The following is a 27,372-nucleotide window of genomic DNA, read 5'->3' as shown; positions in this document are numbered from 1 at the left end:
TATGAAGCTATTTCCAGGTTGGATGGGTGAGGTAGCTGGCATGCAGGTAAGTTTAGAAGGTGTGGAAGGAAACATCAGGTGCAAACAAATGAAGAACAGAGTTTTGTATGATAACAGGAAATTTGTGAAGCATTCTCCTGTGAGGGGAGGAAGTTGGGTCAAGATCAAAGTGCCATAAGTGTTGAGGGCTGATGGTTGTCAATGGTCGAAACCCATCGAGGTTGTAGAAGTGTTCAGCATGCTGTAAAGGCAAAAGATAGAAGAATGTGGAACTTGGACAGAGTTATGACAATAAAATCTGAGGAGAGAAAGGAAAGAGTTTTCTATGGTGGTGATTACTTCTCTGGTACAGCAGATATGCCTTCTTCTACATTGCAGTTTGGAAGAAGTTACCGAAGACTAAGTTACCTAACTGAGTACACTCAATAGAGTGGAAGGGGTACTTCTGTGAAAGAAAGGGGATGTGTAGCATGCAACGTTGCACACTGTGTCATGGAATCCGATGACAATGTGTGGAAGAAAGAGGGAGAGCACACAGCTCGAGACAGATGAGAAGGCGGACAGTTGAAGGGAAAGAGTTAAAGAAGCATAGTTCGCTTCCCATGTTATAATACTTGATAAAGTCATTAAATAAGTATACACTTAATGAGAGTACCTGTTCGCTTCATCCTTCAACACTTCTTCAACACAACAATGTGTCACCCCATTCAATGAAGGTGCCTGCACCATGGCTATAGGTAGCCAAAGGATCTATTGATACTTCTAAGTGTCCGGACATGGGTCTCATTGAATTTATGATGTCCTGGTATCCCCAACGGGTGTCCTTACCCAGAGCAGCAATGAAGATCCAGTCAAAATGATGGATATTACAGCAATTTGGTGAGGAGATACCCACCCATCTGTGGCTCTACTTGCATTCATATCATTCAGTGCTTTGGCATCTAATGTCCAAGTGCATTTCTTTCATCTTGCACACTGAAAGAGGCAAATGAGCTGTGGTGTGACAGAGAGTGAAACTGAGGTGGAGTAGGTGGTGAGTGAAGACTAAGGGGAAAGTGGTGTAGGCAGGCCACATGATGTGATGGGGTGAATTACCAATGAGCCACATACATCTGCCCAGTGTGCCTCCTTGACCCTCAGTGGGGTCTATGCTGCACCGGTCCATTGCACTTTAGGTTTACCCAGGCAAGGAACCATGTTCTGTGGGTGATGATCAGGGTTACATCACACGCCATCTGTACATTGACGGTATCCTCCAGCTTGCTGTAAAAAAGTCACAGCCCTGGGTGAAATACCTACAGCATTGACCGTGTAATAAAACAAACAACAACGTGGATACACTGTATTTTATCCACAGTGGGGTCCAGATAACACACCCAATAATTGGAAAATTATTTTAATTAAAACGGTATTCCTACATAACTTTAAAAAGCATGTGTGTGTGAGAGAGAGAGAGAGAGAGAGAGAGAACAGACACTCATTAAAATAAGGAAGGGGTTATTTGGAATTATTATGTGTGAATCACAGCCACTCCTTCCACTCCTCGTAATATATGTATGGGATTTATCAAGAGCACACCGAGCTGGGACGCAGCAGAATTCTGTTCATAGGGATTCATAGGGATGCACCCAGTGGGCTGTAAGCAAGGTGTCGAGGCAGCAGAGCTCTGTGATTAACAGAGAAGAATGGGAGCGTGGGGATCCAGATGGAGACACTTAGGTTTTAGTGGAGCAAAATGGTATTCAAAGAGTCGGTTTTTTGTCTTCATTTTTCAGTCATGCAATTCCGAAACGTCCCCATAGGTGTCATGTAATGCTGTTTCCGGGCATTTTGCATTAATGTTCAACCTCACCAGAAAGGCCAACCTCAGCATCTCCACCAGCAAGAAGTCCACTTTTAGTTTCCTCTCCATTATCCAATTCAGTACAATTATTTTCTTTCCATTGCGAACTGCTTCCTTAAATCACACGCCGGTGGATCGCAACAGCCTAACGTTCTCTGACAATTCTTTGTTCACATTTTGCTTGGTTTGAAATTAGGCAGGTTTTATGGTAGACTCTGCTGCCAATTCGCAGCCAGCTTTTTTTCTTTTGTTGTGCCCTTCCTGTCACTACCACCTGCCTTGGGCTGCAGGCATTTTATTAAGGAGTTTTTGCATATTTGTCTGTGTGATTTCAAGATCCAATATGGTGGTATTAAACACATGCACTATTTCAAGGATAGTGCTCGAAGTGTGTTCTTACAATTCTTCCAGCTGGGTATTTCCTGGAATAGTGGCGCTTCATTGAGGTGGGGGATAATAGGCAGCATAGAGGGATACCGCCCATTGTTCTGTTACCTCATAGCTGTAATGAGGCCATACATTACTAATATGTGTGCTAAAATGCGGCACAATGTGAAATGAAATGACAGAAGCAATAACAGAGGCAGTCTGGATAGAGCAGCAAACGGTAAAAACCTGGAATGGGTGAACAGGCTTGAATCAGATCCGAGCTTGACCAAACAAAAATGGGGGTTCGGAACACTGGTTTGAAATTGAATAAATCGTAACCTCTGGCATCGCTCTGGGCAACCCTCCAGGTGAAAGAAAGGGGATGAGTAGCATGCAACGTGTAGCGTCCTTCATCTGCCAAGTCATGACAGAAAGGGCAAAGATCAAATGCAAATGAGGCTTGGTCCCACCCCAAATGTGGCCTCTAGTCTGAATTGCTTGCTCACATCCCTTCTGTTCTGCACCAGACCACAAGCATCCCCAGAAGTGTTTCGCCTCACTGGGCGTCATCAGTGAGGAGAAGCTTGGGTCTTTAGGCCCAGCACGTACGGGCATGCAAAAGATAGCTAAAACAAAAGAGGTGATGACTGGAAGGTTTGGAATTAATCTTAACCTCTGGCATTACCCTGGGCAACCCTGCAGCCATTACAGAGCAGGCACTGCCCCTTTTGGGGTGGGCCAAGCTTGTTTTGCATATGCATGACATTACATAGAGGAATAGAACATCTTACTCACGGGTTTGGAGGATCTAAACATCTGCAACAAACTAAGCTAAACAGAAAGATGTCTGGACTGTTAAGGGTTTGTATTCAGCAGAACATGTTTGATCATTTATGGAATGGAAATAGGGATGTGTACATTCCTATAAATCTGCCCCCATCCACCTCTACTAATAAATCAATTGCCAATGCATCGAGTAGGCCAAATACACAACTACTGTGGACAATTGTGATCAAAATCAAAGTACCGCAAGGACTTCAGGGGCTCCTGGAATATTTCCCTTGGGGGAAAATCGCAAGAACATCATCAGTGGAATGCTATCATTTAAGGACTACTTCATAGGATCAGTAACCCCAAACTCCTCCCTCTTCTTTAGGCACCCTGCACATCCTATGGTTGATTATTCGCATCGAGTAAGGGGTTTGACGACAGCAGTTAATTATCAAATGCTGAATGGGCTCAAAGGACAAAAACACGTCAAAAGTGGTTGGTACGCCATGGGTGGGCCCCATTCCACTAATGCACGTACAACTATCATTCCCCTTGAGCAATACAATCTGTCCAGGACTGCTTTCCTGTTCTCTAAGAAACTCTTCCTTGCCGTTTAGTGATAGTGTACACCAGAAGAGTGCACACATATTCACATTACATTGGCCCATGACCTACGCAAACATATCTCATTGGACATGTTACACACTCGTATACAGATCTCACACCCACACAAATATTGTTTTTGGTCTTTGTGATTTATAACTCACTCTGATATCTGGATAGTCACTCCTCCTCATGGATATGGTCCTGCCATACATATGGATTGTAACTTTGGCAGCATAGGACACACTATTGATTGCTCCTCGGATCTCATTCTTTGCCTCGATGCTGAAGGGGACCAGGGTGGGGTCATTTCCGCAGTATTTCATGAGGGTGTAAGTGCATGTGCCCTGGAAGTCAAAGTCAAGCCCGTCTAAGGTGTGGTGGTGTGGGTCGCCCCAGCCCCAACATGAGCTGGTGAACTGGGGAATGCATTGGGCCTTTCCATCAATCAGTTTGCACTCCTCCTTTTCTCTGCACTTCTTAGCCTTACACGGATCTGAAAAAGAAAACAGAATTATTGAGACATGACTAATGTATCTGACCTCCTTTGGAAGACTGATTTGTTGTATGTCAGAAGTGTGAATTGCATTTTTCACGACTGACGTGATCAAATTCTGTGCCTTTCCTTTTTAAATGACACTTTGGGGCAGTGCTGTCCAACTACAGGCCTCGAGCGTCGGGATCCTAACGGGTTTTCAGGATATCTCTCATTATTATTCACGAGGAAAAATGTGCATACATTGAGAATCATTGTCAGCAAATGTATCTCATGAATATTTATGAGGGGTATCCTGAAAACCTGACATGTATCAGAGCGTCGGGGCCTGGAGTTGGACAACCCTGCTTTAGGGGGTCGTGTAAGGGGTTCCACGCCTTATTCCCCTTTTACCCTTACATTTGCTCAACCCTACGCTCTGTCTTTTTTTGGACCTTTATTCCATTTTATTTTTACTTTTACCTTTGGATTTGTTTCTTTTTATTATTATTGATTGCAAGCCATCTGATCACAAGAATAGTGGAGTTTGGAAATGGGATTTCAGTTCACCATGGAAGCTTAATTCTTGTGGATGCATATTCAACCAGACATGATGACACATCCAACCTATGACATTTGTTCCCATTAAAATATTGATTTAAAAATGTACTTTGTGGAAATTACATGGAACCTTTTTCAGAATAGCAAATAACATAGGTTGGAACACAATACACTGCTAGAGCAATTTGGAGTGACACATCATACTGTTTTTAATAGATCTTAAAATTGAACAATAATTATAAGGACTGTATTCTTTACCAGTAGACCGTTGCAGGAAAAGAGTCCTTCTGTTTTGGTCAAAGTAATATTCCAACTGGTCTCCTAACATTACCTGAATGAGGGAGTACACCTGCAAACTAGCGTATACAATTAGGTCTTGGAGAGAGTTGCTGATGAGTAGCAAGAAAGATACAATGGCATCTTTCCATGTTATTTGGAAGTGAATATGTGATGCCGGACTATGCCAAGATAGCCCATGTCTTTCAGCGGAGACAGAGGACTGTCTGGTCAATCATAATTCTATACCAGGCAATGCCCACCACCTCAGAGTTTGCAAAATGGTGTGCAGGCCACCACTGGACAGCCAATGCTCTTCTAAGCACTTTGACATGGATTTTAAAATACGTCAATCATGGGGTGTACTGGCCCGGCATGGAAGGTCTACCACAGTACTATGGCCGTGCTGCTGCTGGCACTTGCCTGCAGATGTTGTCTTCTTCTTGAGGCTGGCAGGTGTGCAGTGTTGGCTGGGGTATGTGAAGTGGAGGCCGTGGACCCATGTCTGCTGTCGCTGCATCCAGGTTCCTGGAGGCTGGGGGTCTTCTTCTGTGTGTTGCGCCATGCAGTGGTGGTTGGTGTAGTAGCAAGCTCCACCTCATTGTATGATGTGGTGCCTGTGGGCGACCATGCAGGGGTACATTATTGTTGTGTCATTAGCCATGTGACGGCCATCGCACTATGTCCACTTTTCTGTCATGTACATCTTCATGCTCATGGTGGGGCCCCTATCCTGCGGCACACATGTGTGGGGGGAGCAGAGTTGGTGCATCCTGATGTGTGTGCACATTGTGGGACGTGCATGTCGGTTGGGTAGCAGTTGGGTTTTGCAATGGATGTCATGAATATGCTGCCCTGGATTGTGGACTTGTGTGGGCTGCCTGTGAGGGGGAAGTGGTATGCTTGTGTAGGTGTGGTCATTGGTGTGTTGTCAGCGGGAACGGGTAAGGGGGGCCTTTATGGATGATGGCAATGCTACATGGTTCTTAGACTGGGGTTGATTGTGCTATGCACAGGGGACATGTGGGACTCGGTGATGTGTGTTGACGCATGCTGCCGGTGTGTCTGTCTGCATTGCACGGGACATGTGGTCTGTGCCTTTGTTGATTGTTGGCATTCTTCATGGTAGGAATTGGATTCTTTTGGAGGGTCAGGTCAGTGCGTTGCAGGGCGGCAGGTGTCTGGGGATATTCATGCATGAGGCACTATTGGCCATGAGGGGACAAATGGAGTACATGGAATGTTAGTTATGGTCACTCACCTGCTTCTCCAGAGGTTGTGGTACCATGCTCTGCATCTCCAAAACCCTCTATGCTGTCCATGTTCATGATGGAGGCACATTTTTCTTTCTATGTGTGCAGTTTAAGTGGTGAATATCGTCCGCCTCTGGTGGCCTGCGCCTGGCTGCGCTCTGCTGACAATAGGTTGCGCACTCTGCGGCGCAGGTCGTCCCATCGTTTCTGGCAGTCCCTCACAGTCCTCAGTGTCGTGCCCACTGCTGAGGCTTTGTTGGCTGCTTCAGTCCATATTTCTTTCAGGCCTGCGAATGTCCCCTCCAAAGACTTCCTCTGCATTTTCCACAAGGGTGTCGGCGAGCATGTTTAGTTCAGGCTCACTGAACCTTGGTTTGCGCCATCGGATGTTTCCACATGCTGTAGACATGTTCCTTGGTGCTCCTTCACTGGACAACACCTGTGTGTGGAGGTTTGCAATGGATTGTGTTTTTAAAGATGGCCAACGGTGAGTTTCCCGTTCCGGCACGATGACGTTACTTCCCATTCTGGTGTGGACGGTACTGTTGTTTACGGGTTGTTGATGCCGGCGTTGTTAACGGCATTGATGGTGCCATTAAGTGGGTTTCTGGCAGCTTTACCGGTAGGCCGATGCTACCATTACTGGCATGCTGATTTGTGCGGCATCGCGTGTTTTTTTTTCTCTGCTTAACTGCTTGCCATTGCCGGAACTACCCTGAAATCATGAAGCAGACCAACATGTACCAACAGGCCAGAGACCGACCTGCCATCAGCTAGTACATGCAAGTACTGCAGCAGAACCCTCAACTACAGAGTCTTTTCACCATCGTGAAAGCCCTGCGAGGGCTATTGCTGAAGCTCCACCAGCAGGCGGTCTGAGTTACAGAGGGAACAACCCTGATACAAGTTCCTCTCTTGGTCCACCACATCAGGAGCCTGACACTCCTGGACCTGTCAACCCATCCAGCTTCAGATACTTCCAGTGATCCAGACCCAGAGTACCAGAGGTACCTAAACACTGGAAATAGTAGCACCTGGGAAAGTTACTCACCACGTGATCGGGCTTCTCAGTCACCATGATTCTGCCAGCCGAGGCAGCTCCAGAGCAAAGAAGAAACCTCACTGCCACCATGGCCCCGGGAGCCATGCAGTATTGCCCATGCTGCTACCACCTGCTAGTCTTTATTTTTGTCTCCCTGACCCTCCTGTTTTTCTGGCTCTGGTGCCTGTGGATGCTGTGAATGCAGGGTGGCCCACAAAAGATGTGCTGGAACTGTTGCCACTGGAACTACCGTTTCTCCTCTAACTCTTCCACTGGAACTTTGGTTTTGGTTTTGAACTATTGCCACCAAAGTATCAGCCCCTTTGAACCCTCACCTTTCGCTCAAACTTTCATGGTCCTGATAAGGCCTCTTTCACTGGAACTGCCTATTGAAAGCATTGATCCTCAAAGATATTTGAATAGTCTGAACTGTGCTCGCCACGGCCTATACCTCACCAGCCTGGCTACCCGAGGGCTATCCACCCAAAGCTGCTGTACACTGCACCCAGCAATCCCCGGACCTGGACTGACTGTGTAAACCAGCATCCTCGGGGAGCCTCACAAGAACAAAGTGTCTTAATACATGTCTGTCACTGTAGTAATTATACGCCTCATGCTGATTTTAAATGTGACTGTCTCTTTACGCACCTTCTCCCACTATAACGAGGGCCCCACATTGCACATCCCTGGGCCCAGAGCAAGAAAACCTACTTGCACGTTTCATGGCAGTACGCCTGCATTTTCAACCTGACCGACGGTTGGGTGTGCTAACACTTGCCCCAAGATATGTCCGCCCACTTGCTTAACTCTCAGCCCCAAGTCAATTGCCAAGTCCACTGACTGAGGTCCCTGTAGAAATGTTTCGTACCACAAGGACCTCAAAGGACCCCTGAAACCTGCCTCATCTCTGCTAGTTATGTGTCAGCCAGCCGCACTCTGCCTTGCATCCACGGCCACTGGTCTCTGATGCTACTTTAACCAAGGAGGACAGTACATGGGGACAAGTAAGAGTCAGTACTACACATCCGCCCGGGCTAGCAAAGTGATCCACAACAGTACCATTGCTTTTGATTTCGGATTCACCCCCACCCAGTCTGGATATACAGCCAATTTCCCAGGCGTATTGTATCTGTGGAGATAAAGCTTACTCATGGTTGCCTAACAACTGGGGTGGGAGTAGTTACCTGTGATACATTGTGCCTGCAGTGTGCCATACTCCCACTTTCCACTACCTAGAACAAAGACAGCCTCAGGGTGGGGAGCTTTCTTTGCTATAGAGGGATACATAATGCGAGGTCCAGGGGGTTAAGATAAACCAAGACCACCTGTTCAAGCTGTCAAACCTGGTAGAAGAAATTGCAGATGCAACCACTGCGACCCTGTCCTTACTGTCCAGCAAGCAGCTGGCCATCCGTACCATGGTGCTCCATAATCACATCACCCTACACATTATAGTAGCCACCCAGGGTGGCACCTGCACAGTCGTAAAAAGTGAATACTGCACAGTATCTACCCAATCACGGCAGTAATATCACCAATAGTATCACCCGCATTTGCAACACTGTTGCTCGCTTGCACAACGATGAAGAGCCCGTTGGTCCTTTGGATCATGGATCCTGGGTCCATTGGGCACCTCTAGCGGGCAGATCTTGCTCATAGTTGTATTTGCTATCTAAAACACAGTTTGCTATGACATGCCTGATTGTGACATCTGCTCCAACAATAAGATAAATAAATGAGACTGGGGTGATGGTTTCATAGGAGGGGACTGTGGAGGAAGAAAATTCAATACAGTATTAAATCCTCCATCTTGCATAAGCATGTATTCAGTTTGCACTCACCATGGTATATACTGGTTCACGACACACAATGCAAAGCACTAACCGCCACTGTGCATGTCCCCTTCAAAGATGCGCCCCGCACAGTATTAAAGAATGCTTGCTTGCCACCTATCCACGCTTCTGACGCATATCCTGTTTGGCACAGGGAAGAGTGTTTCTCACTCTCGCCTTTCTGTTCAAAGAAGCGCTGGCCAGAGGATGTCGTCACGTACAAGGCCTTTGGCCTGCCTCGAGGAGAGAGCAAGATGATTTAGGGAGTACCATCACCTTGAAGACTCGTTCTCGCCTGTGCCGCCCTTTGTAGATAACAGTAACAAGCACTGCCGAATGCAGCTGGCATCAAAACGCTGGGCAAAAAGGTACTGTCTCACATTAGCAATAAAGTGCAATTTGTAACCTTGCCAAACGGAGACCACCCTCTTTCCATTGTGCCTCTTTCCATTGTGCCCCTTGGGTTCTTGCAGGTATAAGAAAGCAGGAAAGAGGGGGTGCAGAGGGGGGTCTCCTTGCGCTGCAGTCCCGTCTGACATTAGATGTTCGTATGCTTAACTGTCTTAACTGTTTTAACTAATTAAGTGTTCATCCATCCACCAGCATAGTCAGTGGTCCTTATTTTTCCACACTAGCACCATTTGGGCTTCACTCAGCCAGAGGCAGTTCATTTGTATCTTGGGGCGGAATTTACCCCACAGTCCCCAGTTTGACCATGTATCCATTACTGAAAGCAGCATTAGGAACACGTTCCTATTCTTATGGTGATAAAATAAATCCAACTTTTATGATACTGGGTTGACCTATGGTTGAATATATGACCTAAGGCGGGTGTTTTTCACGATTCAATGCAAGACATTTTCTCATGAGATCATGAGATGACTGGATAGACCCATGTGAATGAAACACTGTGGGTATGTGTATATATATATATATATATTTATTTGTTTTATTATTATTATTTTTTTAACTTAACTTGTTAGGCAGGCGGATTGGATTTCATAGGCATCCAATGCATTATGTTATGTTATGTTATGTTATAGGATTTTCACCACTTCGGTGAGGGACCCAGAGTGTCATCTAGGGGAGTTTCAGGGGAGCAGCAAAAGAATAAAAAGAATCTCTGGCACATTATACTGCATATACTTTTACAAAAAATGTTTGTATATTTTCTAGCAATCAACGTTTATTTTTCAAAATTCAGTGTTTGAAAATTTGAAACAAACTTGAAATAAATTATGCTAAACCTTTTTTGTTCAAGTTTGTTTCAAATTTTAAAACACAACTTTGTTAGACAATATTCAAAATATGTGTTTACGATTAATAAACATTGGTATACACTGGGGGTTGTGTTCATCTATAAAATCAGATTCTGGCGGTAATGACTGCAGAGGTATATGGAGGAGATGTTGGGGGCGAGGGGCGGAGTGGTTATTTGTAGTAATCTGGTTTATCCGAGAAAATACGTAATATGTATTACCTTTGGCTCCCCGCCTGCGTGTGAGTTGGAATGTTGTGGAATGGTGTGACGCGGAACGTTCGGTGGTGGACGGTTGGAAGAGAGGAAGAAGCATGCGAGGAGACGCAGTGCGGGGCGCTGGTATATATTCCTTATAGTATAATAAATAAGTATATTACCTCATATGTCTCCCTCGCCTACTTCAAATGGCGACGAGGATGCCGGCGCCCTGAGAACCCGCGAAGAGGAGCGGAGTCAAGAGCAGTTGCTCCGAGCTCATACGCAGCTTTGCGTAGGTTCGTGCTGACCACGGCTCAGGGAAGTGGCATAAAGGAGAGCAGACGCTCCGAGCCAGTGCGTGGTCTTGCGTTGGCTTGTGCAGTTACCCCGGGTCCGCGGATGAACTGCAGGGGAGAGCAGATGCTCCGAACCAGCGCGTAAGTTCGCGTTAGTTTGTGCAGGTTTGGGCATTATTGGAGGCCGTAGATTTGGAGGTTAGAGAAAAGGACCCGCCAGGAAGGTTACATGTCACGTGACGCCTGACTTGGCCCAGATGAAATGAAGAGGAGACAGTGATCTCTTCATCTTCAACACAGTACTTTCAAATAGAAATTGGTGAAATATGAAGAGGAGCCAGTGATCTCTTCATTTTCGTAGCAGTACTTTTGGAGATTGAAAATGTGTGGCAACAATTAATACATTCTACAATATTTATTTATTTGTTTTATTATTATTATGTTTTTAATTTAACTTGTTAGGCAGGTGGATTGGATTTCATAGGCATCCAATGCATTATGTTATGTTATGTTATAGGATTTTCACCACTTCGGTGAGGGACCCAGAGTGTCATCTAGGGGAGTTTCAGGGGAACAGCAAAAGAATAAAAAGAATCTCTGGCACATTATAATGCATATACTTTTACAAAGAATGTTTGTATATTTTCTAGCAATCAACGTTTATTTTTCAAAATTCAGTGTTTGAAAATTTAAAACAAACTTGAAATAAATTATGCTAAACCTTTTTTGTTCAAGTTTGTTTCAAATTTTAAAACACAACTTTGTTAGACAATATTCAAAATATGTGTTTACGATTAATAAACATTGGTATACACTGGGGGTTGTGTTCATCTATAAAATCAGATTCTGGCAGTAATGACTGCAGAGGTATATGGAGGAGATGTTGGGGGGGAGTGGTTATTTGTAGTAATCTTGTTTATCCGAGAAAATACGTAATATGTATTACCTTTGGCTCCCCGCCTGCGCGTGAGTTGGAATGTTGTGGAATGGTGTGACGCTCAACTTTCGGTGGTGGACGGTTGGAAGAGAGGAAGAAGCATGCGAGGAGACGCAGTACGGGGCGCTGGTATATATTCCTTATAGTATAATAAATAAGTATATTACCTCATATGTCTCCCTCGCCTACTTCAAATGGCGATGAGGATGCCGGCGCCCTGAGAACCCGCGAAGAGGAGCGGAGTCAAGAGCAGTTGCTCCGAGCTCATACGCAGCTTTGCATAGGTTCGTGCTGACCGCGGCCCAGGGAAGTGGCATAAGGGAGAGCAGACGCTCCGAGCCAGTGCGTGGTCTTGCGTTGGCTTGTGCAGTTACCCCGGGTCCGCGGATGAACTGCAGGGGAGAGCAGATGCTCCGAACCAGCGCGTAAGTTCGCGTTAGTTTGTGCAGGTTTGGGCATTATTGGAGGCCGTAGATTTGGAGGTTAGAGAAAAGGACCCGCCAGGAAGGTTACATGTCACGTGATGCCTGACTTGGCCCAGATGAAATGAAGAGGAGACAGTGATCTCTTCATCTTCGTCACAGTACTTTCAAATAGAAATTGGTGAAATATGAAGAGGAGCCAGTGATCTCTTCATTTTCGTAGCAGTACTTTTGGAGATTGAAAATTTGTGGCAACAATTAATACATTCTACAATTGTTGAGATCTAGAGAGAATTGAAGTTTACGAGCACATATTGAAAAGGACCATTGATCTACGGAATTATGCAAGGCATCAATATTCAACCGCCAGCAAGTTTTCTTCCGGCGCCAGGCCAACCTGTAGTTATATGGTCAGAATGGAAAGAATTCTGGTTAAACTACATCCAAGCAGTTGAACAGGAAGATCTCACGTCTAGGAAAAAGAAGTTATTATTACTGCATGCACTAGGATTGGAAGGGCAAAGGAAGTTCAGGGAGCTACCAGAATTGACTATAGATGAGGCGGGTGATGCCGATGAGCATGATAGGGCCATAAGACAATTGGACAAATACTATGCGCCAGAAACTAATGTAGCCATAAATAGATACAAATTCTATACGCGGGTACAAAAAGAACACGAAAGCATTGAAGAATATGTTTCGGCGTTGAGAACGTTGTCACGAACTTGCCAATTTGGCAATGGTATCACCCTTGACGAGTTGATCAGGGATCAGATCATTATTCACTCTAAGGACAATTTAGTCCAAGACAGACTTTGGATGGTTGGCAATCCATCCCTACCGGAAACCATAGCGATTGCTAAAAGGGTCGAACACAGTCAGTTGTGCTCGAAGGAAATGAAGAGCAAGAAAGAGGAGGTTGTGCAAAGCATGCAGAAGCATAGTAGCAAAGAGTTACAGGAAAAAGAAGAACAAGGCCAAGTTAACATATTACGGTCAAAGGACAGAGGTGGAGCAAACGTTAAAAACAAAGATAAAGTCGAAGTTAATACAGGAAGAAATAACAAAGTGAAAAACTTTGAGCAGAGAGGGAGTTCAAATCGAGGAAAGAACTGGGTAAAGAATGAACCTAAAGTCCAATTTGAACATAGATTTCAGAATGCCCAACAAAGGGAAGGAGACAGATGCTATAATTGTGGCAGAGTGGGTCACTATGCATACGCTAAACAGTGCCCAGCATTAGGGCAAAAATGTGGAAATTGTGGCATAAGAGGTCATTTCGCGGTCACATGTAGAAGGAGGAAGAAGGTATCCGCTATTATGGAAGAAGAAGAAGAATCGGAGGAAGAGAGAGTGTTTTTGATACGTGAGCCACCAACTGGAGAATTTAAATGCCCGAGTTGTGAAATAATTCTTGATAATTGGAAACTTAAAGTGAAAGTTGACAGTTGCTCACCTTGGACGATTATTACCAAGAAAACATGGAAGAATTTAGTGACACTTGGTCTCAAAAGTAAGATGGAGAAGTCAGACCTACCAAATCCTGGTGGGTTTGAAGGATCCAAGATCAAGATGGTTGGATGGTTTTCGTGTATTGTCCAGTTTAAGGACAGACGTTCTCAAGTGAAGATGTACGTAGCAGAAAAAGGTGTGAATGTACTGGGTTGGAGAGACCAAGCTGGACTGAGGATCAGGTTGGATCCATGTGAAGAAGAACAAATCCTAATGGTGAACGGAAGCCAAGCGCAAATTAATGAGAATGTTAGAGTAGGGGAAGTGGAGACATCAAAATTGGGTTTACTAAAAAAACTTTGCACACAGGATTCGTCTCAAGAAGGGAGCAATACCTGTTAAACACACGAAATCCAGGCCAATTCCATTTGCAATTGCTGATAAGGTTGAACAAGAACTTGCATCATTGGAGTCTGAGGGAGTAATAGAAAGAATTGAATCATCTGAATGGGTGAGCCCCATTGTGGTTGCATTGAAGAAAAGTGGCAAACTAAGAATTTGCGTAGACTTGAGAGACGTCAACAAAAATATCATAACTGACATTTTTCCGCTCCCTATCATATCTGAAATGTTAAATCGTATTGGAAATGCTGATGTATTTTCTACATTGGATCTTACGAGCGCTTACCATCAAATCTCTTTGACAGAAGATTGTAGGGACATTACAGCGTTTATAACGCCACATGGTTTGTTTAGGTATAGACGTATGCCATTTGGGTTAGCGTCTGCAGCAGCAGTATTTCAAAGAATTATGATGCATGTGTTGAAAGGTTTAAGTGGAACAATGGTATATCAGGATGATATAATTGTATTTGGCAAGGGAACTGAGGAACATGATGGGAGATTGAAAGAAGTGTTGAAGAGGTTGCAAGAAGTCGGGTTGAAAGTTGAGAAAAGCAAGTGCAAGATCGGGTTGGAAGAAGTGAAATATTTAGGGCATACTGTGAATGGAAAAGGTTATAAACCCAAAATGATGCTATGAAGGCAATCAGAGAGTCACCGAATCCTAACAATAAAGAAGAATTAAGATCGTTTTTAGGGTTATGTGAATATTACAACAGATTTGTAAATATTTTTGCGAGTATAACAGAACCATTGAGGAAGTTGTTAAAGAAGGATACAAAGTTTACATGGGGTGTTGAATGTAGTAAGGCGATTGAATGTATAAAAGGAGAAATTTGTGACTCTTTGGAATTGGGAGGATTTGAGTTTGGAAGGCTGACGAAGATTACGGTCGATGCCAGTGGGAGTGGTATAGGTGCAGTTTTAACACAAATAAATGATGTGCATATGAGAAAGTGATCAGTCATGCTTCTAGGGCTATTTCGGAAACAGAAAGTAGATATTCTGTGATTGAAAAGGAATTATTGGCCTGTTCGTGGGCGGTGAATTACTTTAGGAAATATTTGTGGGGAAGCAAATTTGTAATTCAGACAGATCACAAGCCCTTAATTGAAGTTCTCACAGTGAAAGGAATGTGTAAAGCTTCTCCCAGGTTAGCCAGGCTTAGTCTTAAATTACAAGATTACAATTTCTCTGTGAAATATGTGCCAGGGAAAAGGAATATTGTTGCTGATTACTTATCTAGACTGCCATTAAGGAGTGATGAAGTAAGTGTGGATCTGGATGAAGAAATGGTGGCGGTCGTCTTTGAGGTTACGTCTAAGGAAGTGTGGATGGAAGAATTAAATAAAGATGAGGAATTACAAGAGATTAGAAGATACTCTGAATCAGGGTGGCCTGAAAAAAAGATCAGTGAAAGTTGTAGAAGATATTGGGAGGTTAAGGATGAGTTGTCTATGGAAGATGGATTTTTAGTGAGGGGAGACAAGTTGATTCCCCCACGCAAGTTTTGGAATGATCTTATTGAGAAAGCGCACCAGGGTCATCCTGGTATTACTGGCACTAAGAACAATGTGCGTTTGAAATATTGGTGGCCAGGCATGGATCTCATGATTGAGAGGTTTATTAGAAATTGTTGGCCATGTCAGAACAGTGACAAGAGCTGCAGGATAGTGAAGTCTAAGCCAATTAACATAGACAAAGGTAATGCGCCGTGGGAGATGGTAGGAATAGATATCATTGGACCATATGTGAAGTTATTTGGAGAGAAAAAGTTTCTGATATTTCTAGTTGATTACTATTCAGGATGGGTGGAAGTCAAGGCGGTGAGTAGAATTGATACTAATGAAATAATTAAATTCATATTGCAGATCTGCAGAAGGGAAGGATTTCCCAAAATTATATTGAGTGATAATGGAGTTCAATTCAGAAGTAAAGAAATGAGCGAATTTGCTAAAAGAACAGAAATTGAGTGGAGATTTTCATTGTTATATCACCCACAAACAAATGGGTTAATGGAGAGATATAATCGTGTAATTGTTGAGGCTGCAGAGTTAGCGTTGAGTAACAATATGCCAGTGGATGAAGTCCTTAAGGAGAGAGTATGGAGCACTAGGATATCTGTAAAAAAAGGAATGGAGGTATCTCCTTTTGAATTAATGAGGGGAAGGGCTCCAAATACTATGCTAAATCCTGAATGGGTTAATTGTAGGAGATGTGTTAGTATCGGATTACAAAGTCCTGATGAAAATCTAGATAGATACAGTAGGTATACAGAAAAGTTCAAGCCTCCAGAAAAGGGTAAATTGAGAATCTCACCAGGAGATTTTGTGCAAATCAAATTTGGACGCAATGTTAAAAAGGGTGACTCTAAGTACAGCAGTCCTGTTAAAGTAATACAAGTGTTCAGGAGAGCTGTAAGAGTTGCGGGAGGATCAGTGTGGAATATGGACAGGGTTAGTAAAAGGATGTGGAAGGGTATGAATAAAGGAGACAAGCAACTCAAAATTGGAAGAAGAGCGATTGAATTATTTGAAGATGATCATATTCAAAGTGGAGTGGAAAATGCGAATTTGAATGGTAATGTGAGGAGACATGTTGAGGAGGCAAACGCTCAGCAAGGTGAGAGATTTTATGAAGACAGGAGTGTGCGTAGTTCTAGAGAAAGGAAGTTACCGTTTTGGTCTAGAGATTATGTCATGCAGAGTTAAACAAATATTCCTTTTATAAGGGAGGTTTTAGTAAAGAATTTAAGGTGATTATACTAGGGCGCGTTTTGCACACATGTGTTATGTTGGAAATGTTTTGACTATATATATACTTTGCACATATGTTTAAAATTTGCGAATGTATATTTTTCTCTTGTTCAATTTTGTAAAAAGAGGGGGATGATGTAGTAATCTTGTTTATCCGAGAAAATACGTAATATGTATTACCTTTGGCTCCCCGCCTGCGCGTGAGTTGGAATGTTGTGGAATGGTGTGACGCGGAACGTTCGGTGGTGGACGGTTGGAAGAGAGGAAGAAGCATGCGAGGTGACGCAGTGCGGGGCGCCGGTATATATTCCTTATAGTATAATAAATAAGTATATTACCTCATATGTCTCCCTCGCCTACTTCATTATTCCACTCTGAAATCCATGAACGTATGGCAACATGTAAAATGATGAACAAAGGTTGTGCGCGTGCCTTTTACACTAGGCCATAACTAAAAAGCTCCCCAACATGTCTTACACTTCTTTCTGTTTTTTTTCCCCTTATTCATGGTTATTTTCAGAAGCAAGGCGAATAGAATGCGTCATTAAAATTGAGAGGGATTATAGGGGCAAAGCAGAATTGACGTAGAATTCTCACAGCTCAAGGAGAAGAATTCTCTGTTTCATTTCAATGGTCTGGAATGTTTCACATATCAACAAGCTCTGGCTGGCCTATAGGGCAATGCCTGAACCAATAACACAAAATGCTGGTGTGGACGGGTTTTTTTTTATGCAAAGTGCACCACTTTTGGACCAATGTGGGCGTTTGATAAGTTACTTCACTATGCAGTTACTAGTTTTGACCAGTATTACTGAATAGATATTCTTTAACATGCACAATTTGCATCACGTTTTATCAAAAAACATCCCTTGAGTACTATTCAAACAGTCTGTCACAAAATAAATGAATTTCAATGTGCAACTGTGGGCCACTTTTTCATTGGTGCCCAGACAATTGCATGCCGCAGTCCGACCCTGTATTTTAACCAGTCTGGTGCCGGTCGTGATTTGGCCAGAAAAATGACTGGGATACAGAGCCTCCTCATCAATCAGGGCACAATGAACATTTTAGCGCATGCGCTTGGCCCAAACGTCTGCTCGCGCTATCCACTCCTTGCTTGTCTGGACAGATTCCACCAGGGAACCACCTGGCGGGGCCCACATGAAATGTTATGCTGCGGAAGGTGACGGTGCAGGGTGAAAGAATATCCACTCAGTGGGGTGGAAGGAGATGGCAGATTATCCTCCCACTGCAGAATCTACATCCACAGTACTCGGGTGGCAATATCACCCATCCCTACTTCCACTCCCCCTACGGTCTCACATATCGTCCAGGGAGGATAGCTCAGCGGCAACGCGCGTACCTCGAAAGGAAGACCACACAAAGCAACACATGTTCGATCCCCGGGTCCGCGCTTAGAAGGCGTTATAAATACGCAACTAAGACAAAAAAAAAAACAATTACGCAACTAAAAAACGAACAATTCCTGTAACAGCGCCTCGATGCCCGCGGGCTGTGTGAGCGCTTTAAAAATGCAAAATATATCAACTGACTGATTCGTTTTAATTTCAGTTGCAAATTATGTGTGGTCGGCCTGGCAAATTAAGAAGCAAACACAAACGCATCCCACCACTATTCACAACAGTATTGTCTGATGAATTGTTCATTGTCAGCTTTGAATAGCCCTTTAATTGACATGCAACAATCTTCCAGCTTTTAAACCAAACATTATTTTCGTGACCTTTTTGTTATGTTTAGTTACATTTTGCATGTGTGGCTTGTTTCTTGATTGTGTGCTGGTATTGGGGATCGGGGGGGTGGGGTGCTAAAGTACTACCAGCATCCTTCATGCGCCATATAGAATACCTGTGGTATTACTGGTCATTGCCGCAGACATGCTCCCTTTACCTGTATTAATACACTTCATGACGCCATCTTCATTGGTGCATTTCTCGTCATCGGCGCAGCTGTGATGTTCACAGAGCAGATCACCGCTAGGGCTGCAGGTACAGGAACCGGAGCAGTCCCCTGTCAAGAACACCAAATCCGTCTATGGAGGGAAACGTGGGTAGGTAACGTTAGACTGGCATGCATTGGTGTGCCAGGTACAAAATAACTTTCTGATTAATGTGTAATAATATAAGGCAGACCAGAGAAATGGGGCAGGGAGCAATGGCAAACCCTGATACATGGGACTGTGCAAAGTGTATTTTTGCAGTGTAAAGTTTGTGCAAAGTCGGTATAAAGTCATTTTTGCAGTCCACAATAACTTTTCAACTGACTTTGCACTGCAGAGATACACTTTGCACAGTTGCGTCGGCAGTGCAAAGTCAATTTGAGCAGTGCACCGTTTCTTTGAACCTAACCAATGGCGCTATTAACGCCTTGGTTGACGCCGTACCCGGACCGGCAGCGCCTTGGTGGATGGCGGAATCACCGCCCCATTCCAAGGTTGGCGGGGCAGTAATTCCCCATTCACCAAGGCTCTTCCCCATTCCCAATTGAGCCCCCATAGGGCTCAATAGGAATGGGGAAGATGCAAATAACGGTGACCGTTCATTACGGTCACCGTTATTGGCTTGGAGGCCCCTTTGCGCCCTCGACTTTAACACCTGCTCAAAGCAGGCGTTAAGGGCGAGGGCGCAGAGGGAACTCGGAGTATGGCGGTAAGGGATTACCGCCACCGGTCTCATTACCGGTGGCCGCTATCCCTTACCGCCATACTCGGAATGAGGCCCAATGTATTTGTTACTCCAGCCAAACGAGTTACCGCCGGGCTGCCCTGTTTTGCCACCAAATAAAGATCTGAGTAGCCAACTGAAAAGCTGATTCTGACAGAAGAAAACACACCGTTTTGTTCAGGGGCCTGGCACACAGATCATTAAAAAAATCATTATGTGGATTCATGTTTTTTTCACGGTTCGGAATGAGGCCCATTATGTGATGTTTGACTTGCTGCATTCTAAGGGTTGCAGGGATCAAAGTATGTACAAAGATGACCTGTGCAAAACTTCGGGGGCCTTGGTATTGAATACGTGCCCAACGCTAACACACTATAAGCGTTAGCATGGATGCGAGTGGTTTTAGTATGACGGGCCCTTAAAGCGCCTCTCATTTGAAATGTTAAAACGTGTCTACCCCTGTTAGGGGAATAGAAATTCAAGCAGGAAAGCAGCAGTCCGAGTTCGATCACATGCACTAAAGGGTAAGACATCAGCCTTGCATGAATTGCGCATTCACTTGTGCTGTCCCAAAATGGTTCCCAAGAATGTTTACATATTTCATTTACTTTACAGCACATCCTGTTTGAGAATCGGATGTGCTTCCCTCCCCCATAAAATGATGTCTCCAAGACTCAATGGCTTGCTGCTTCATTGTGCTTGGGGGCATTTGAATGCTGGCATCCGTGATGCACACATTTCAGGGCCCTTTGTGAATAAGGTGCAGGGGGAGTGGTGCAAGCATATTACTTCTTTGCCAGAATATTATCACAATATTATTTATTTAAAAATCAGCTCCCATATATTTATGAGGACATGTATCAGGTGTTAGGCCTCACACATCAAACCTGGCTTTAAGTACATCAAACGCTGTGTTTGTCAACTGGCCCCAATTCACCTCACAGCCAATCAACAGCCACCTTGCATGTACTCCTTTGGTACAGAAAGCTAAGAAAGTAATCACGTTTTCTCTGACTATGAGCCCACTGTGCTCCTTCCAGCCGCTCTACCTACATTTCCAATGAAGTTAGCAAACCTCTCTCACTCTGCAGAAGCTAAGGGGATACGTGTTTCCTTGCACTTCCGAAAGCAATGGTGTTACACGCATGGAAAGTGATTTCCCAATATAATGTGTTTACTGAATTCATTAAGTTGCGCATGCCCGTTTTGTGTGTTCTTATGGACAGCGTCCCCTCCTGTCCATACTTTATAAATTGAAAGGATCTATCAAGCACAGAGCTGGACAAAGGACTGCACCATTTAGGACCAGTTTGGGTTTCCTTCAATTGGACTTATAGAGGCCCCCATTCAGTCTAGACTTGAGCCACTCAGCATGAAAAGAGAAAGAGGACGAGGCAGAATGAGCAGCCCCTGTTAGGGAGAATTCTCAAGAATGTGCTAATTTCCCTTACCTTTTGAGACCCCCAGCAGCTTTGCTGGATTTTTAGGATTTGATTTTTTACCTGGGAAGAGTGTAAGCCTTTTTTCCCACTCTTCCATGTATTTTGATGTGTGTTTTACTTGTGTGTTCTTTAGATATGGAGTTTTAAAACAACTCCATATGCATCATCTTTTTCTGTGTGTCACACAGCACCCTCAGTCCAGTGGCACAGGGGTGTCTTTCAGACTCCCCAAGGTTTAAATACCTTCCTTGGGACTGACTACTGTCTCCAAGAGCATGTAAGGTTAAATTGACTTTACTAGTCTTTTTTAATTTACAGACCCAGCACACACTATCTTCCTTTAAAGTGCTGGAGGGGTTGCCTAGCTTCCCTTGAGTCTAAACACTCATGTAACAGTCAAATGTTACCGTTTCCCACTTAAAATGGCTGTTGGTCGAGGTTTTCAACAAACTACCATGATTTTTCCTGACCGCGAACACCGCTAGATAAAAATCGGGTTAGCCATGTTTTCTAATATGGCGCCCCAGACATATCTGTAAAAAAAGACTTCAGTCAACTTTTTTCACCATTTCTTTTTGGAACGCTCCTTCTTGTGTTTGTCTCTGCGCGCCAAACCAGGGTTGGGCCAGTTGTTTGTTGGCCTTTGGCGGGCTTCAATGCTGAAGCCCTCCTGTGGCACCTGAGTGTCTGGGGTGAACAGGATGTGAGGTAGGTGCCCAAAACTCCCTGTGCTTAGTCTCCTAGGAGACCTGAATGCACTCAGGCGTGATTGGCGGGCTGACTGTCCGGCAAGGACAGCCACCCTGCTGTGTGAGTGACAGCCAGGCTGGAATCAATGGGGGAAAACTGTTTAAAAGCAGGTCTCTGGGACTTGGAAAGCAGAGTCGACCACTGGAACGAAAGAACCGAAGAAGAGCTTAAGGAAGATGACTGCTGCAACTCCTGGTCTACCGGTGAAGCCCTGCTGCAGGTCCGAATTGCCTGAAACTCCATCAACAGAGAAGCCTTTCAAGGTTAACTTATTCCTTTGAGTTTGGTGGGAGCAACCAACTCGCAAGTCACCTGGACACCGTCCCCAACCCGGTCGAATTTTCTTCAGAGTGCTGTTGAAAACAGGATAGCGAGGGGGAAGGAAACCAGCTTGTGCACTTTAAGGCACTCACACCTTAAACCAATGTTTTGCCAAGCTTGTGGCCTCTTCCGTGGGCAGTGCAGGAACGCCCCGACATCCTCCTACTGTACCCACGACTGAAGATCAGGAACAGAAAGATCTGCAGGAACTGCGAGGAACAACTGCCTCAGCTACAGCTTTTCTTCACTTCCAAGGTACTGTGCAAGTGCGGTGCAGAACTCTGTTCGGCCGCGATGAAAGTTTGTGAAACTTTCCTGACTTTGAAGGCTTGTCCTTCCCTAAACCAACATCTAACTTTTCATCTGACCAATTTCTTCTAAGATCCGTGGCAAAGACTTAACCGTTTATTACCAAAACTGTGCTATCCTGTCCAAGACTCTGAACTGTTGATTTTGGCCCAGGCCTATTGAATTGAAATGCTGGTTGTAGTAAACTGAAACCCTTTGCCCTGCCTATGAAAGTATTTGTGCTGTTGATTCTAATAACCTTGTCTTTTTACCCCTTTTTAAAGTAACTGAAGTGCCATTTTGCTCCCATTTCAGGGGAGCTGAACTTGTTGAGAAACTGATTGGTTGTGTATTGTAGTATATTAGATTGTGATATTGAGCTGCTCTTACTAGTGGAATGTTTTCCAAATGAATGTGTAAATAAATGTATATTCTTTTACCAAGAAACCTTGAGTAAGTGTTTGTTTGAATCACTGTAATTGCTAGTCCTTTGAGTAACCTGTTCTACTGCTCGCTTTACTCTTGATATAAGTCTGGCTGCTCAGCCACTGCTACCACATTACTGTGTAGCACAGGCTTTTACCAAAGGTGAAATTGTACTTACACTTGTGGTCTTAATTGTGTGTAGTGTTCCCAAAGGGTACTGCCTATGATTTTGCCTAACAGCCCCTTTGACAGATCTAAATGTCTTCTCTCCATAGAAGGTGGGACTGGTTTTTTTTTTGCACTGCAGTGATCGAAGTGAGCAGGAACGGTGGGGAGCGGTGTTCCATTATTTTTCTTTTTCCTCTGTACAATTCCACTACTTTTTACGACCATGTTCACCATTTTATATAGAGGATTTGTCCATTCCTGTCCGTGTGCAAGTGTAAAGACGTAATAGGAGCCTTAGTTACTAGTAACTTAGACTATTGCAATGACCTGGCAGCAACACCTTGGCACATGTTGCACTAGACTTCCACCTACCCTCTCCCTTGTAGAGACCACAGTTCCACTACTTTTTTCCGCACACTTCTACCAAGGCTGCACGATATTAAAATACAGCAGGCAATCATTGCCGATTCCCATAGGATCCTCAACTCTTCTGAGATAAAAATCCTTGTGTTGACCTGATACCAACGTAACAGGCAAAGAAGCAGCTGCTCCAGTGTGTCTCAGAGAACAATCTGATTTGAGCCCAATCAGAACACGCACTACCCATCTCACTTGCTAAAGGACAAGAACAAGTTCACACAGTGTAGTCTAATCATGTCATGTGTTGGCTACCGGGTAGTATCTTCCGTGTTCGTAGCATCCACATCTGTCCATCAGCACACACTGCTGTCCATCGAAAAATAAGTCCTCGTCACATTCGCAGCCTTCGGCGCACACTTTGGGGCAGTCCATCGGGTCAATGAGCCCAACGCAGCTGTCATCACAGGTGTCTGAGCACATGCTGTAGGTGCTGTTTGGCGGGCAATGAAATGCTGCAAGGAAAAGAAAGCATTATTATTAACAGCATTTCAATCCTCTAAGCTTCATTACCTGTGTTGAATAATCAAATGTAGCGTGTGTGTATGCTATTGAGTGTGATGAGGTGAGAGATGATGGGGAGGTTATGGAGGTGGATGAAAGTTGGCGGTGAAGCACAGCCAAGGCTTAGCTTTTGCAAAGATGGAATGACTTAGAGGAAGATGTCACAGAGCTGTCAAATTAGAGAGGTGTTCCCAGACACAGAAGGCATCTATAGAGACAAAGGTCCAGGAGAAGTGAAGAGAACAGGTCAACAGAGAGACCAAGTAAAAGGGTTAAAGGGATAATTAAAAGGCCATGCATACAAAGAGGATTATTGGTACCCACAGGCACAGAGGAGCAGCTTCAGACAGAGCAGACCAATAGGCAGAGAAAGTGGGCAGAGTGGTAGGGTTGGGGGCGGGGCCATCCTATTTTCCAGAGGTACTTAGGGAGAGCTTCACACAGTGGCCAAAGTGTATGAAAAGAAGTAGTGGAACTATGCTTCCTGCTCGCCTGCCCTGCTCCTCACAAACGCTGTCGCCATGCCCACTCCAACGTGCAATGCAAACCCCCAAACAAGCCCACCTGCTGTCTGAGGGAATGTTCAATGCAGTGCACTGAAGTGCAAGTTTCCACTTCTTCCTACACTTTTATTTTAAAAGTAAACCCCTCTGGAACCATTACTTTTTATAATAAAAGTATAGGAACAGTAAATCTTTTTTGTTTTTAAAGTAGAGGAACACCTCACCCAACCGCTGCAGCACCCTTCGACCACTGGCTTCACATGTATAATATACAATGCCCATCTTCCACCCCAGACTCTGTAGGCGACTCATGGAAATAAGGACAGGCAGCCAGAGGGACAAGATGTTGCTTTAGTAACACGAGGTCTGCCATGTCAAAAACTCGAATCCTGGATTGCGAAGACCCAAATAAAGAATCCCACGGCCTTTCTTCTTAACTTTCTATCTCTTCCATTGAAATCCGTTTTTATATCCTGGTCATGTATTGTGTGTGTAGAGCCCTGGACTGCAGCAGGGGTGGCAGAAGTACCTTAGATGATTACAGATGGATGAGTCTTTAGAACATAGCATCTATCACTGGCCTACCATTTAGGGTAGATCAGAAAATGTAACATTTATATTATTGGGTAGCAAGTTGACAGTGCTAAAATGGCAAGTAGATATGGTACATCAAATCAGACAGAAAATTATACCCATAGGATAAGACTTGCCATGTTTTTTTGGGCCAAGCCTGTAAGCATGCTGCAAGTCTAGAGTAGTAGAGGATGCTAATTTGAGGAATTGAGGCAGGACTCTAACCAGGCTTCAGTGCGTATAAGCAATGAAAACCCAAAGCTTAAGCCAAATAAAGGATCAAGAAGAAGACACGTCAGGGAATTAGAAAGATAAGGAGAGAGAAAAGGGAAATCTAATCATCAGAATTGAAAAGAACAGTCTTGATGGCTTTTTTTGGAACCAGAGAGACATGGGTTATTTCTCATTCTCAACGGAGTAGAGTTCCAAAGACATGTAGAGAAGCAATTACATGCCTCTGCAGGAAACCCCTCCCCCCTACCTCCTGTATTTTGGAAAGCCTGTGATTGTGCCATGATTGACACCAGCAGTTATGCCCATACCACGGCGAATATTCGAAAGAAGATACCCACTGAGAAAATCTTATCAAATTTATTCCCAAAGAGACGATAATCTGAGGGAGGAACTCACTGAAGGAATATGAAAATGAGTGAAAGAGGAGTAGGTGACGTGACGAGAGACGAGCTTGACGCCCTGAGAATACTGGCTGAAGAGAATGTATGGACCTCATAGAAACTGACGAATAAGTTAAGAATCAAGGAAACTTTCATATGCGAAAAGAATATTGCATGTTTTTTATTTATTTATTTATTTATTTGTAATGCGCTGGTAACTCGCAAGTTTCGGGGGGCAGAAACATGGACACGAAGACTAACAGAAATGGGACAAGAGAGTTCCTAGAAATCAAAGGTTTAGAGGGTCAAGAGTGGCGAGGTCAGTTAAAGAGATATGTTTTCACTAACTTACAAAAGCGTACGTAGTTGGGTTCTTTCCTTATGTGGACTGGCAGATTGTTCCAGATATTTGCTGTAATGACTGGGAAAGATTTTCCAAGTCCAGATTTACGTTTGTGAGGCATTACTGTGATCCTACTCTGATCCAAGGATCTTAAGGCGCAGCTTGGGGCATAAGGACGTCTTTTCGATTTTAGATAGCCTGGTGCCTTATCGTGGATGCATCTGTGGGCTATTGTAAGAGCCTTGAAGTGGGTTCTGCTCTCAACTTTGAGCCAGTGTAATTCCTTCCTGGCTGTTCTGATGTGGTCTGATTTGGATTTGCCTTTGATTATCCTGACTGCATTATTTTGGATAATCTGGAACACCTGTATGCTTTTTTTGTTGGCTCCTAGCATAAGTGCATTCCCGTAGTCTAACCAGAGAGGATGGTTGCTCTAGCCACTGTGGCACAGTTGTTCTCTGATAGATACGGTCTAATAGCTCTGAGGAGTCTCAAGTAATAGTTGCATGTTTTTTTTTATGTATCGAGTCTGGGCTTCTGCGCCTAAGGATGCTTCCATCATCATGCCCAGGGTTTTTACTTTCTCAATTACTTTAATGTTGACGTCTTTGATCTTGAAGTTTGTGTAGTCATGGGGCAATGTGTTTCTGGCTTGGGTGGATCCGAAAACCATTAGCTCGGTTTTGCTGCTGTTCAAACACATCCAATTGGAGTCCATCCAATGTTCTATGATGTTATATATTCTGTTTAGATGGTCATTGTCAGTTTCATGGTCCCCGCTAAGTTCCAATACCAGCTGCGTATCATCTGCATAGTTGGTAAAGAATATATCTGCATGATCTAAAATGTAGCATAAGTATCAGATGTAGAGATTGAACAACAATGGGGACATGCTGGCTCCCTGGGGAACCCCGCAGAGGATCTCCCTTTCCATGGAGAGTTTGTCTCCCCAATGGACTCGAGATGTCCTGCCTTTTAAAAACTACATTATCCATGTTTTTGCCTCTTGTGAGCAGTTGGCCGTTTTGCCCAGGGCTACTTCGAGTAGATTATGGTCCAGTAGATCAAAGGCGGCACTGAGGTCTAACAGGATGAGAAGTCCCGTTTTTCCCTTATCTAAGATGCTGAGCATCTTTGTTTGTAAGTCCAACATAGCTGATTCTGTGCTATGAGATGGTCTGAACCCAGATTGTTGTGGGTGGAGTGCGTCAGGGGCCTCAATGTGTGCCTGTAGTTGTGCGGTGGCTACTTTATCCATGATCTTGAGCAGGAAGTTACAGTTGGTTATTGGCCTAAGGTTGCTTGCGTCTCTAGGACCCAAGCCCGGTTTTTTTATTAGTGGGGTAACTCTGACTTTTTTTATGGCCTGGGGGACTAGTTGGTCCCTAAAGGAAGTGTTGATGATCTTAGCAAGTGTGGGGGCGAAGATGTCTGGGTTTTCTAAAATTATTTTGGCGGGTAGAATGTTCTCCGCGCATGAGGTAGGTTTCATAGAGGCGAGAGTTATTTTCATCTCTTCTGTGGTGATATACGAGAAATGGAAGGGTTCTATGTTCACAAGTGATTCTTCCGCTGGCATTTTAATCGTATTAG

The 27,372-nt window shown here is 44.2% G+C and overlaps 1 protein-coding gene across 1 annotated transcript in view; it reads right to left on the bottom strand.

Annotated features, from left to right (window-relative positions):
- The window catches only part of LOC138532852 (IgGFc-binding protein-like), a 181,122-nt gene extending 155,222 nt beyond the window's left edge, over positions 1–25,900 (bottom strand). The window contains exons 1-4 of the mRNA XM_069641104.1: positions 25,789–25,900; positions 23,498–23,697; positions 18,658–18,799; positions 3,751–4,082 (exon numbers count right to left, since the gene is read on the bottom strand). Of these exons, the coding sequence (XP_069497205.1) occupies positions 3,751–4,082; positions 18,658–18,799; positions 23,498–23,697; positions 25,789–25,900 (786 nt within the window). The remainder of the gene's footprint in view (positions 1–3,750; positions 4,083–18,657; positions 18,800–23,497; positions 23,698–25,788) is intronic.
- Between the last annotated feature and the right edge of the window lie 1,472 nt (positions 25,901–27,372).

The sequence above is a fragment of the Ambystoma mexicanum genome, chromosome 1p (genome assembly GCF_040938575.1).
Source record: "Ambystoma mexicanum isolate Mex_15411 chromosome 1p, UKY_AmexF1_1, whole genome shotgun sequence".
NCBI classification, from domain to species: Eukaryota; Metazoa; Chordata; class Amphibia; order Caudata; family Ambystomatidae; genus Ambystoma; species Ambystoma mexicanum.
Note: the sequence above shows the minus strand (reverse complement) of the source record. Positions and strands in the feature narration are given on the sequence as shown.